At 48.2% G+C, this 13599-nt stretch overlaps 1 protein-coding gene across 4 annotated transcripts in view; it reads right to left on the bottom strand.

Annotated features, from left to right (window-relative positions):
• The window catches only part of GTSE1 (G2 and S-phase expressed 1), a 27168-nt gene extending 13569 nt beyond the window's left edge, over window positions 1-13599 (bottom strand). For 2 of the 4 annotated variants that reach the window (XR_012121653.1, XR_012121654.1), the window contains exons 1-7: window positions 13223-13360; window positions 12841-12938; window positions 7422-7479; window positions 6708-7332; window positions 3993-4163; window positions 3203-3323; window positions 1214-1591 (exon numbers count right to left, since the gene is read on the bottom strand). Coding sequence is in view for 2 of the 4 variants with exons in the window: in XM_073214042.1 (XP_073070143.1) it covers window positions 1214-1591; window positions 3203-3323; window positions 3993-4163; window positions 6708-7332; window positions 7422-7479; window positions 12841-12862 (1375 nt within the window). In the remaining 2 variants the exon portion in view is untranslated. The other 2 variants (XM_073214042.1, XM_073214043.1) reach the window with 2 other exon arrangements.

Raw genomic sequence — 13599 nt, 5'->3', positions numbered from 1 at the left:
TCGTTCTGCAGTCTCGCTGCTCTGAAGAGACAACGATCAGGCTCTGAGAGGCGGGTGAGGCTGGAATCTGAGGGGCAGAGGCCTAAGTCCTAGAGAAGAGGGGGCCCTGGAAATATGAGCGGGATCCCCAACCCTTTGTGGGAGGTGTGTAGGTGCGAGACCCCAGAAGGCTGAGAAAAACTACTGGGAACAAGTTCCATTGCTCACAGGGCCGGGACACGTTCACGGCCCCCCAGGCAGAGTGGGAACCTCACAGGGACATACTCAGGAGAGACCTGGAAAGGGCACACGTCAGTGCCAGGGCTGACATATCCTGGGACTGAACATCAAAGATGTTTAAGAAGCCTCAAAGGATCAAGCCGACCTGCCATTTAAGTGCCAAGGCAAAATTCAACTCCTCAAAGAAAGACAACAAAATCCAGGCGTCCAAGTGTAAAATGTACAATGTCCAGATGAAAAAAGATAATTAAATGTGTGAAGGAGCAGTAAAATGTGGCCATAACCAGGAAAAATATTAAGTCAATAAGAAACAAACCCCAAAATGACAGGGAAGATGGAATTAGAAGAAACAGGCTTTACAACAGCCATTACAAATATGCTCACAAATACACGGGACAAAGCGGGGAGACAGTCATGCCAGAAATGAAGACCAAATGGACAGGCTTAAGAGCAGATTAGACACACGGCAGAAAAGCCATGTGGCCTTGAAGACATGACAGTGGAAACTATCCACACTGAGGCACAGGAATAAAGGCTGGGGGCAGCGGGAGAACAGGGCCTCAGTGACCTACAAGACCTCGAGGGATCTATGATCCCTGTAATTTGAGTCCCAGGAAATGAGGGGAGGCAAGAAAAAATACTTGAATAATGGCCAAATTTCTTTACAGATATGATTAAAACTAACATACAGACCAAAGAAGCTGAAGAACCTGCAAGATGGATAAACACAAAGAAAGCCACATCAAAACATAATCAAATGCTGACAGTAGCAACAAAGTCTTGAGAGCAATGATAAGTCACAGAGGGGAGTGAGTGTAAGATACGAACTCCACTGACTTAATGCAAGCTAGAGGATAATACAACATATTTAAAGGGCTTTAAGCAAAAAAAAAAAAAGGAAACTACCATCACCAAAAACAAATACTTTTTTAAAAATTCTAAGTAGGGTTTGTTCAATATTTGTAAAATACATTAAAATGTATCAACTACTTACCAGTGGAAGACTTAGGAATTTTAAATTGACTTGTGGGGGTGGGCACAGCCATTGTCTTGGCGTTTAGGTAAGACTCTCTTCTCATTCTCCCCGCTGCTTCAGGCTGGGAAGAGTGTGACACACGGGAATGCGAGCTCAGCCTCCCGGCTCCCTTCTCTGGACTCGGGGGCTGGATGAGAGGTGCTGTGGTGGGCCTCTGGGCCTGCCCCGGGGTCAGCTCAGCAAGCCCAGCCCACTTGCTCGGCCTGCAGGATGCACCCGCAGAGCCTGCTTGCACACACTGCCCTGGCCTGGCGTATCCCGTCCTGCCTGACTGGCTGGTGTTGGACGGAGGCTGCGACCTGTCTGCAGGAGGGTTTGCAAGTTCACTTGATTTAGCTGGAAGAGGAGACACACAAAATATGGTTATCACTCAACCTTACGTTATTTTTAAATTGTGAAGTTTAACAAATACATGCAAGATAGGCTCTCTTTAGCATATCTGTCCTAAAATGTTTTCAAGTGAAGACAGTTATCTATTTCTAACATGATTTTATTCTGTATGTGTTATCAGGCACATTTTTCCAACAAAGAACAACCCAGGTTGCTTGTAGCTTAGTTGAGTGTGTTCTAAGGTACTAATTCTGGACACAATTACCAAAATGTACATAAGTGTATGTAAATTCAGGCTCTCTTATCTTCATTGATTATGTCAGTGCAGAAATCTACTGTAGCTAAGTGGATGGAAGGAGATAGTCTAGTCACATGCCCCACCAATGCGATCAGAGCGGGGAAGGGGACAAGAAGAGGATCATTATTGCTCAGTTCCTTTAAATTACCAGGCCGCTGGGTCATAGCAATCATGAACACTATTTAAAACAGAGTAACAGGCAAACTAGAGTGACAAATACTCAGCTGCCCATATACCCAATATAGAAGTCAATCTGGTAAAAGCGTCTGAAAGAAAACCTTTCAGAGAGTGACTAATGCCACAGCTTGTATAATACAGGATTTAACAGTTTTACATCCTCCCCATATACTCAGGCATCTGACCCTACTGATTCTGCTGGGTGCCACAGAGAAATATATACACAGCACAAATCCCATGAAATTTCTGCCTCAACCTTTACAGAGGTGGAAATGCAGACATAAACAAGAACAGTGCTGATGCCCTGTGCCAATGCAGCAAAACAAACCTCCCAGCTCTAATGTAAAGGGCCTTCCCTTCACCGAACGCCTGCCATGTCTGGAGAGGGCTGGTGTGGGCACTTTACGGAGTTCTTCAATTGCCCGCAGAGGGCTGGCTGCAAGGGAGGCATGGGCCCTTCCCTGTGTAAAGTTGCAGAAACCATTTGAGGTTTCTTAACCACCAACTGGTAGTTAGGATTTCAAGTCAGATCAGTCTGGTTCCAGAGTTCCTACTTTCCACATTTCATGCACAAAGTCTACAGCATGCTGCCTGGACCACAGGACACAGTACAGAGAATCTACACAGCAAATATAATTTGAAGTGTTTAGTCCTAAAAGCAGGAACTCAAAAAAGCCTTTCCCCACAGCCTACCTGGTTTCTTCCCTTTGCCACTAGATGGCACTCTTGGCTACATAAAATTATAGCAGCCAAAATCCAGTTAGGAGTGGGGATTAAAATAAATATCCAGGAATTATAAGGTCCTATGCCCTACATGATCTGGAACCGTCCTATTTCTAAGACCTGTGTCTGATGGCATTCCACATGCTGGTCTCAGCTGCCTTCCATGTTCTCAGGCACCCGGAGCGTACACCCACACCCACTTGGTGGCTCCTTGTACCCCTCAGCTACACCCAGTAGTCCTAGAGGGCTTCTCCTGCCGGGAGCACCTGCAGGACAGGGGCCAGCCCCGTGCACAGCAAGCCCTCCAGGACTTTCTAATGAGCCTTTGCGTTCTGTGAAAATAGTCTCCGAGGGACAGATAGCAGCTGAGACCTCGCCGGGGTGGATGCAGTCTGAGCGTGGCGTGGCTGGGGTCTTGCCTGCTGCTGGAGAGGCGCGCACACCGGGAGCCACAGCCGGGACGGAGTGCGAGGAGGTCGGCTTTCTTGGAATACTGCCAGCACAACCAGGTGGTTTTAACAGAGTTTTCTTCAGCCCCAGCTGAAACAAAATGTCAAAAAAATGGAATTGTCAAAAATTTTATCATTTACCCATTACTTATCTCTGCAAAAATGGGATTTCAAAATAACTTCTAATAATTTAATAAGTACCATCTTGCATTTAAAGAAGAAAAAGATCAAACAGTTCAAAGCACAGCCTCTTCGGCTGCCCGTGCAGGGAACACTGGGGGGCGGGCTGAAATGCAGACGGGCCCACCCAGGCCCACGAGGTGCCATGGCTGTGGCACCCAGCTTTGGGCAACTTTAACCAGAACCACCAGTGACTCTTACACACAGCTCAGGGTGACCAACACTGGAGAGTAGACGGCAGAGCCATGGACAGTGGCCCGTGCCTGTGCGGAGCTCCAGTTTTTGACATCCCATCGCATCTGCATGAGGACCCTCTGAGGGGAGCAGGGAGTGTCCGCACCATCGGCGCCCTGACGCTCAGAGGCTGAGTCTCCTCGGCCCGCACAGCTCCCAGCGGAGTGGCCAGCTCCAAACACATGCCAGGCCTGTGTTCCTCGCATTTCACCAACGTGCCTCTCCGGGATCCTATCTTCAACCTCCTAACCTTGATTTTAATCAAACGACACGTCCCATGTAGGCAAAGCTACCCCAGTCCCTTCGCTCACAGGCCGCAGCCCACCCGCAGCCCTGGCAGACCCACCTTGTTTGGAACAGGGAGTGATCGCTTGCCTTGGACCAAGTGGCTTCCGCTGGCTGGCAAGCTGGCGACATCCTGGGCAGCACTGGGCCTGTCAGGGGGCCTGTCCCTGTGGGACTCCTTTTCATTCAGAGTTTTCATTCTGGAAGGACCAGCTGATACCTCTTTCATAGGCTGAAAATTGTTAATTTGAAACATGAGGACTGTCTAGTTTTTAACGATGCCTAGACACACTCAGTTTTCATTTAGGGCACTGCAGGCTCCATCTATCCTCCCAATGCTATTCACATTCCTCAATTCAACTAGACCGAAGGGAATAGAGCAGTTCCCCTCCTCCACCACGTCACCATGGACAAAATGCCGATGGAGTTCGCTTCCTCATTAAAAAGAGCAAAACGATACCAAGACATTGCATTGACACCAGAGAGACCCCCTAAAGCCGGTCCTCAGCCAGGACTCTTATTTAAGGACGATAACAAGGAAACTGGCTGTAGTAACACAACCTTCAAAACACTGTACAGAAAGGAAACACTCATTAAACGGTCTTCCCTTCTACCAGAGAAGCTGCTCGGTTGCAATGAATCTCCTTCTTCTAGTACTGAAAGCCATTTTTCTTTGAACAGCAGAACCAAACAAAGAATAAATTCCTGACATATTTATGGACAAGGGCATTCATGAAGCTAATCCATGTTTATATAAATAACCCCTTATAACAAGGAGAATTATAAGCAATAACTTCCTTTTACCTTCACTTTTTAAATTGTGATATGCCACCGCACAGCATAAATTTCACCTTTTTAAAGTATATACTTCAGTGCTTTGGGTATATTCACTATGTTGCATAACCATTGAAAATGCAATTTTAGAACATTTTTTGTTGCCCCTAAAAGACACCCACACCTTCCCCATTCCCGACTTCCCCAGCTTGCACAGCCACTAATCCACCCCTTGTCTCCATAATTTGCCTGTTACAGTCACTTCATATAAATGGGAGCATATAGTATGTGACCTTTTGTGTCTGGCTTCTTTCACTGGGCCTGTTTTCAGGGTCATCTGACCATTTATCAGTACTACATTTCTTTTTGCCAAAAATATCCCATTGTATGGACAGACCACATTTTATTTATCTACTCATCAGTCGATGGACATCTGAGTTATTTCTGCTTTTTGGTTATTATGAATAAGCTGCCATAAACACTGGTGCATAGGCCTCTCTGTGGACGTTTTCAGTTATCTTGGGTATATAGTGAAGTATGGAATTGCTGGGTCCTATGGTAATTTTATATTTAAACTTTCTGAGGAACTGCCAGACTGCTGCCCACGGTGGCTGCCTGTCTCACATTCCCACCAGCAGAGCACAAGGGCTCTGATCTCTTTGCCAACCTCTTTTCTTGCTTTTTTCTTCCTCCTACAGCCATTCTTGTAGCTGTCTTGAAAGCACATTTCCAAGTTGTGCAATCAAGTGGACCAGCTGTTTCTAGAGGCGACCCTCACGAGGAAGGCATGCCAGTACGTCCTTCCAGAGGGAACGACTTCTCCCACAGAAACAACGTAGGAAGTGGCGCTGGCTTCCCACATGGGCTCAGAGTGCAGCTCAGCCGTACAGCTAACACCTCACTGACCGAAAACCCAGCCCCAGGGCACCAGATTGCTCTCCAGGCCCAGGAAAACAGACGGCCCCAGAACAGCCAAAATCCTACCACAGCCTCTCTGCCCTGACTCCACGTGGCATACATACAAATTCCTGCCTGAGTCCACGTGACACCCAAGATTCATGTCACTTTCATTCTAGGAACATCAGTAGAAATCTGTACCCAAACGCTCTCCAGAAAAAGGAGTTTGAATGACTAAAGAACAGCCCAGCTACTTGGGGAACAGCCACATGCCTCCTCAGTCCAGCACTCAGCATGGCAGCTGGGCTTCGGCTTGGTTCGAGTCTGGGCTCTGGGATTAGAGGAGTGTGGTCCAGATATGCTTGCAGAGGGGAAAGAACTTCTGGCCTATTGGTGTGCATTTCACACCAATTGACCTAAACCTGCTACAACCCCTCCCATCCCTCCGTGACTGGCTCAGGGAGCTGAGGCCTGACGGCCGGGCCAGGAGCAGAGCGAGGAAAGGGCACAGGGCAGACCCCAACCTGATGCTCCTGGCCTCTCCTCATAGCTGGGGCTTCTTGCCCTGAGTAAAGCCCCCTCAGGCAAAACCTGGAGGCAGCAGTCTGACACCCCCCTTCTCCTACCCGAGTGCCCTGCCCTGCAAGCTTCTAGGACCCCCAGCTCCCAGAGTTGGGCGACGGCACCCCGGCAGTGTACCTGCCCACTGCCACTTCCCAGGACAGCTCCCCCGATTGACGGCAATCTAAGTCACAGTTAAGGAGAATGACTACTGACTATTCTGAGAGAGGGAATTTGTCAATGCAAATGAAAACCCTAATGAGTGGCCCACTGCTGTAACAAAGGGAAGTATTTCAAATAGAATTCAGGAAGAGGCATTTTAAGTCATCACGATAGTAAGACAGGTGGCCCTGCCCATGTCCCTGTCCACCCCAAGCCCAGCTCTCCACAGACTTTGGGTCCCTGTGCCCCAAGCCCTTGGAGCAGCTATGTTTGCAAGGGCCTCCCCTCAACAGCTGCCATTACAGGGCACAAACTGAGGCAGCCAGGAAGCAAGGGCCCGCCCGTTCCCCGGACAAGGGTTCTGGCACGTGGCTTAGTCTACCTTCTCCATGGCCAAGAGAGTGGCTTTTCCTCTCACAGATGACGCTCGGGGTGGCAGCAGTTTGCTGGTGACCCTCTTCTGTGCCACCGCCTGTTTCGCAGGGTAAGCAGTGCCTGGTTCCACCGGCAAAGGACAGCGAGCAGAGTGCGGTGGCCGCGGGGTCGGGGTGGGCCTGGCCCGGGCAGGAGCGCTCTGCAGATCCGCGCCCGAGGCGGGCTGGGCTCCAGGGCGCCGCGGGCCACTCAGGGGGCTGTCGGACAGGGAGTATGTCTCCCTTTTCAGGGACACGGGGCTTTTCCGCATCGCATTTTCTTTTTCAAAGAGGCTTATCTTTAATTTTGACTCCTGTATGAACCTTTCCACACCCTGGCTCCAAGGGGTGTCGGGCCTGGTGGCTGGCGCCGCCTCGCTTTTGCTGTTGCTTTCTATCTGTAAGGCCAACAAGTGAGCTTCTTTATAAACTTCCACAAATTTTTCCCCGGTAAGAGGACTCCAAGAGAAGTGACTTTCTGATGCTGGCACAAGAGGTTCTTTGGGAATCTGACTATTTAATTCTAAGCTCGCAGCAATACATCTTTCTTTATGTCCGATGGGTCCAAAAAAGACTTCGTCATCTTCATTTGCACTATTTTAAAAGAAAAGGATATTAATAACACAGGCATTTAAATAACAGTGGTTATAACCAAAGCAAGGGAAGAAACCTCATTTGTTTACCTTGAAGACGACAGTGAAAGATCGAAGTCAAATTCTTCATCGGCCAGAAGAAGAATGTCTGGGGGGAGAAAGCCTGCCGTTACCGCGGGGCTGGGGCTGCAGAGCGACCACCAGCCGCTACAGCCCTCATGATGAGCTGTCCCCGCCAGGCGTGCCTCACCACTTTATAGTCACAGCTTCATAAACATCCCCCCAAAGCGTGCCTCACTGTTTTATAGTCACATCTTCACAGGGGCTCTGGATAACCTTATTTTGTCCATTTTCTTTTTAAAATAGCATTAGCCATTCAGTGTTTGCTAAGCTGCCCCCAAAGCCTACCTCCTTATTTTAAAGACACAATCTGAAGTGCACTTTCCAAGCCACTCCACCAGTGTTTGAAGACCAGCTAAGGCATTTTCAGATATTGGACATTTTCAAAAGGCCACCTGCCACAGCTCCGCAAAATTAGATTCCCAACCGCAAACTACAGAATGAACACCTATTCTTCCAAAAACAAATTCAGTATTATTCAAATGCACAGCAGGGACTCCATACATATTTGTTGACTGTCACCTCTTCCTGGGGCCCATCTTGAACCCACAGACAAAACTGCGCTTTGGCTTTGTGCCCCATCCTTAGTTTCCGCAAAATGCCTTCACCAGCCAGCTCCCTTCAGAAGCATGCCTCCCTCTAAGCGACCTCGGTCTCGGTTAGTGACCTTCCCTGGGGCAACCGCTCCCGGCTCCCTCCACAGCCCACTCCGCCCCACCCCTCCCTGGCTCCGCAGCAGCGTCTGCATCTGCTCTCCCCGAACACGCAGTGCTGCTCTGTGGATGTCTCTTGACCCTTCGGTGGCCAGAACCACACTGTGAGCCCCCACAGAACAGCAAGTATCTAATACTCTCCCCAGCTCAGCTAGATCGGCCAAGGGTCTGGACACTTAGCAAACATTCATAGAAATGCCCTAAACTGGTATTTCCATATTGTACAGCTTATAGCACTTTCACAAATCATATAGTGTTTGATCCTAACAATGTGTCACGCTTACCAAATCATAAAGTCTTAAAATACACTAATAATCTAATAAGGTCCCAATTAGTTCAATTGGTCCTAATTACCTAATCAAGGAAAAGGTAGAAAGCACAAATGCACAAAAGAAATAAAGAGAAATAACCAGAGAGGAAATCAAGATTCATAAAGGTAGTTTGCTCAGTTCTACACATCAACTTAAGAACTTGGCTGAAACATTATTTTCTAGAAAACAGAATTTTTTTTGTATTCAAATTATTTAAATTGATTTATTTATAAAACTGACTCTAGAAGAAAGAAAAAAATCTTAACAGTTTAATTATCATAAAATAACTGGACAAATTTATTAAAGAACTATTCTCCCCTGAAAAAGTACAAGTCCCAGATAGTGTCATAGGATAATTCTATCAGATATTTAAAGAATATATCATTTCACAATTATTAATATTGCTTCAGAGGATAAAAAAAGAAAACTTCCAACTTATTTCTAGGAAGTAAGCATAACATATCAAAAGGAAATAAAGAAAGCTACAGACAAGGCCCATATCAACATAAAAATCCTAAACTGAAATATTAGAAACAGAATCCAGCAATACATTAAAATAAGAAACATCATGACCAGGTGAGGTTAGTTTCAGGACTTCAGGTCTGTAGGTGATTCAATTTCACACCGTTAAGTAACATAATCATTCCATCACTAGACCTAGCGGGAAAACCATGACCTGTCTCCATATCCACTGACAAGTAATATGATAAAACCCAACACACACTGCTGACTTTAAAAGCTCTTCATAAAAAGTTATAGATATAGTTTATCATATAAGGGAAGTCTCCAACTTAGCCCAAATGCCATAGTCTTACTAGGTCTTACGGGATACCCCCAGGAGCATTCCTTCTAAAGTCAGGAACACATACACCTTCTTGGTTAACTTATACTAAAGTGACAAATAACCCCCAAATCTCAAATGGCTTGTAACAGCAAAGGTGTATTTCTCACTCAAATTCCATGTCTGCTGAAGGTAGGCTAGGGCCCTGTTCCACGTCCTCCACGTTCCAGAACCCAGGCTGGTGGAACCTGGTCTTCATGCAGAAGAGGAAATAGCAAATTCCACACTAGTTCTTAAAGACCCAGAAGTGACACTATCACATTCCCATTTCACTGGCCAACTTTCAAGTCACATGAGCCAAGCCCAACTTCAAGTGGGCAGGGAAGTACAATTCTCTCATGTACCTGGGATAAAAATAAAGTAGAAATACTAATGAACGGCACCAAGGAGTACTGTCCATATGTAAATTAAACCCACAAGCCGGCATCATCGAGCTTCATGGAAAACTAAAGAAATTCCAGCAAAGCCAGGCAATGGCAATGACGTCTGCTGTCACCACAACTCTTAACGTTGTTCTGGATGCATTAAGCAACACAATTAGACAAAGGAAAGAATTTGGAGGGAAAATTATCATGGTGCACAGATGCTATGATTATAGACATAAGAATATCAAATGAAATTATTGTAAGTAGTAAAAGGATAAAAGTTGATGGCTGAGGACAAAATTACACAGCAATCAACAGCTTTCATGCCTAAAGAGAACGGTTAGACGATATAATGGAAGAAGAGACCTCATTTATGGTAGCAGCAAAAAATACCAAATACCTATGAACAAATCTAACAGAAATATGCAAGATGGATACAAAGAAAACTTAGTATTTCATAAAAGCAACATATCAAATAAAAGGGGAAAGTGGATTATCCAATAGACAGTATTGAGATAAACTAGGTAACTGGGGATAAAAAGTATAAAACATTTGATCCATACCTCATACCATACCAGGTCAAATTCCAAGTACATCAGACTTAATTGAAAAAAATGGACAAATGAAATGAACAAGAAGAAACCACAGGGAAATTATTTTATAACCTGAAATGCAGAGGTCTAACTATGACATCAAACTGGAAGCCATAAAATAAAAGACTGATAGTCCATCATATAAAAAGATGTTTAAATTGCTGCATGGCAAAAACCACCATGAGCAGTTAAAAGAAACAATAAGCAGGAAAAATAGTATTTTCAGCTCATATCACAAAGCGCTAATTCATGACTGGTGCCAACAAGTTGGTAAGAAAGCAACTAACAACATAATGGAAGACTAGACAAATGATAGGAATAGATAAAATCCATGGAAAATAAAATGAAATGCCCTTAAATACATGACAAGAAGTTCAGCCTCACTCAAAAATAAGAGTAATGAAAAATAAACTCACGCTGAGATACCGCTTTTCATTCAAAAAGTCTGATAAATCTGGGGAAAGAGACAAATCACACACTGCTGGGGCAGCTCAGTTGAGAGTAAGCTGGCAGGGCCCACCGAGATGAGCGATACTCTGTGATCCAGCAAGTCTACTTCTGTGAATGTATCCTGTAGACATTGACCGTGTCATTTATTGCAGCAGCATTTGTAACAGCAAGATAAAAATAAATTACACTCTTCATATGTTGATATACAAAGAACATCAAGATAAATGAGGCACAGACAACAATATGCGGGACAGGGTTCTATACACTGTATAAAAAGAGGGTGATCAATTGATATACGGACTGGCTTGCACTTGCAAAGATTAGGTCCGGAAGAGCACCCAAGAGACCGGTAACACTGACGGCCCTTGGAGGGGGCAACCGAGTGGCTGGGGGAGCAGCTGGAGGAGGCGGAACCAGATGCTGGAGGGTTTGCAAGCCATGGCAAGGCGTATTTATTTTATCCAAAGGGCAATAGGAAGCTACCCAAGGGTTTTAAGTAGAACACAGTTATGATCTAACTTGTGTTTTTAGGTTACCCTCTCTGCTGTGTACAGTGTATCAGAAGCAAGCAATACCTACTGAAATTATAAACGCACACACTGGCCAAAGGGCAAAACATACAAGTAGGTGGAGGTGAGTTAATGTGGTTGAGACCAAATGCTGGCATTTGGGTGAAGTTGAGAAGAGGTGGATGGAAACCAAAACACATTCTGCAGGTGAAATGACAGTGATCGATGATTGTCTGGATGTGGCAGCTTCACAACTTGGACTGCTGGGCAAATGGAAGGGCAGTGAACTTCCATGAGAGGACAAAAAGCAGGCCAAGAAGGGGTCAGTAGGGGGGCTATGTGGAGTCTGAGGTGCAAGACATTCACACGTAGGTGCAGGTGAATATACAAGTCCAGAGCTCAGAGGAGAGGCTGCACTCCAGACCAATGTGGGCACCACCAGAAAGCAGATGGGGTTTAAAGCTGTGGGGTCTGAGAGCCCCTTGGATAGGGGGAGAACAAAGGGACCCCAGACCAGGTCCTGCAAAGATCGGCTTCAGAAGATGGTAGAGAAGAGGAACCTGCAAAGATGCACCAGCCAGAGGCAGCAAGAAAGCCAAGGACGCCTCAAGGGCAAACAAGGGCATTTCCAGGAGGGAAGGTCAGACATTATCTCGAGGTTGATTAAACAAAGCCAGAAAAACGACAGTAGGTTTGGGGACACAGATGTCATCAGTGACTGACAAAAGCAGCCTGAGCAGAGGGGTGAGAGCAGAGGGGCTGGCAGAGGTTGAGGAATGTGAGAAAACCGCAAAACGGAGAATGTGCTCAATGTCCAGCTCCAAATGAGTCACAGAGCAATGGAGAGGGAGCAGAGCACGTGGGGACAAGTCAGCAGAAGGCAGAACGTGCCTGAATGCCAAGGATGAGACGAGCAAACGGACAGGCACAAAGAAGGCCGCGAAGCAAGGGTGATTCAGGGGCGCAGTCCTCAGGAGAAGCAGTGGGGACTCCACAGGCCTGCGGGAGGGACTGACGTTGGAAAGGGAGGGTACAACAGGAAGGAGAAGGGGGGCAGCGGCAAAGGCCTTTCCCGGCACGACGGAGAAGCCATGCGGGTCGGCAAAGCCTCCAGGATGGTTTCGGCAAAACGGAGGTGTTACACCCGGCCTCCCTCCTGCCATGGGTGTTGTGAGGAACACAGCATGAAAGGCGGGCCACATGAGAGTGCGTGCCCCTTCTCTCGTTTTGTGAGGCTGCACTCTCACCTTGACACTCAACCCAGACAGGGACAGAACAGGACAGGAAAGGCACAGTCCAGGCTCACTAACAGGGTTGCAAACAAGTATTAGCCAACAGAAACTAGCAATAAACAAAAAAAGACAATATAGAATACAATCCCACAAATGGGTGCGTGTCCACTAAGTGCTAGGTGGTGTTCGAGGCGCTGGGGTTACTGCAGCCAATAAAGCCGGTTCCACCTGCTGGGGCAGGACGCCCAGCTGGGTGGGTGGGGGGGCGGGTCAAGGGGATGTAGGAAACCGCAAAGAGAGAGGTAGTAAGGACGCAAACTCCTGGAAATTTCACTGGGCTGCCTGAACAAGCGCAGGGCCGTGACGAGGACGTACCATCCTTCCCGCGCACGTCCATCTCCGCTGCTCCTGCCTGGCTGGCTGTGGGCGCGTCGCTGCCGCCTCCCCCTTCCACGGCGAGGGCTGTCCGGGCACTGCGGGGAGGACGGAGCCAGAAGGTGAGCAGGGGCCAGGCCCAGGTCCCCGGGTCCTCCACCCCAGGAAGCCCAGCAGCCGGGGCCGCTGCGGCACCGACAGGGGCAGATGGGGACGGCGGGTGGCCACAGGCCCGGCGATGCGCCCAAGACCTTCCCGACGCACCCAGGCCGCGCGCGCCGGGCAGCGAAATCCCAGCTCTCGAGGAATACTGCTGGGGTCTCTGGCTTGCCCCCCACCCCGGGTCCCCGCGGCGTCAAAAAGTTGCCAAGCATCCCCTCACCCGGAGCTGCAGGTCGCGGCCGCCCCGCCTCGGCCCAGGATTTAAATGCCGCGCGGCGCGGCGCGGCGCGACGCGGGCTCCCGATTGGCCGGTTTGAACGGCATCAACGACGCCTCGCGCGCTGCATCCTGGGGGCTGTAGTCGCGGCGCCCCGGGGAGGGGCGAGGCGCGCGTGCGCACTGCCTCCGCGCGCGGACCGGCTGGCGTGCTGCGGAAGGTCGTTTGGGTCTGCGCGGCGCGGGTCGGCGGGGGTCCTGGACTTCCTCAGAGTCTGCACCGTGTGTGCCCCCGGGCTGGGCAGCAGGGCAGCTGCGTGTGGCAGGGACTTGGTTCTGATCCCAGCTCTTTGTCTGTAAATGGAGAAAATTAAATTCCTA

This window comes from Manis javanica, chromosome 10 (assembly GCF_040802235.1).
Source record: "Manis javanica isolate MJ-LG chromosome 10, MJ_LKY, whole genome shotgun sequence".
Lineage (NCBI taxonomy): Eukaryota > Metazoa > Chordata > Mammalia > Pholidota > Manidae > Manis > Manis javanica.
This window is presented reverse-complemented; position numbering and strand designations above follow the sequence as displayed.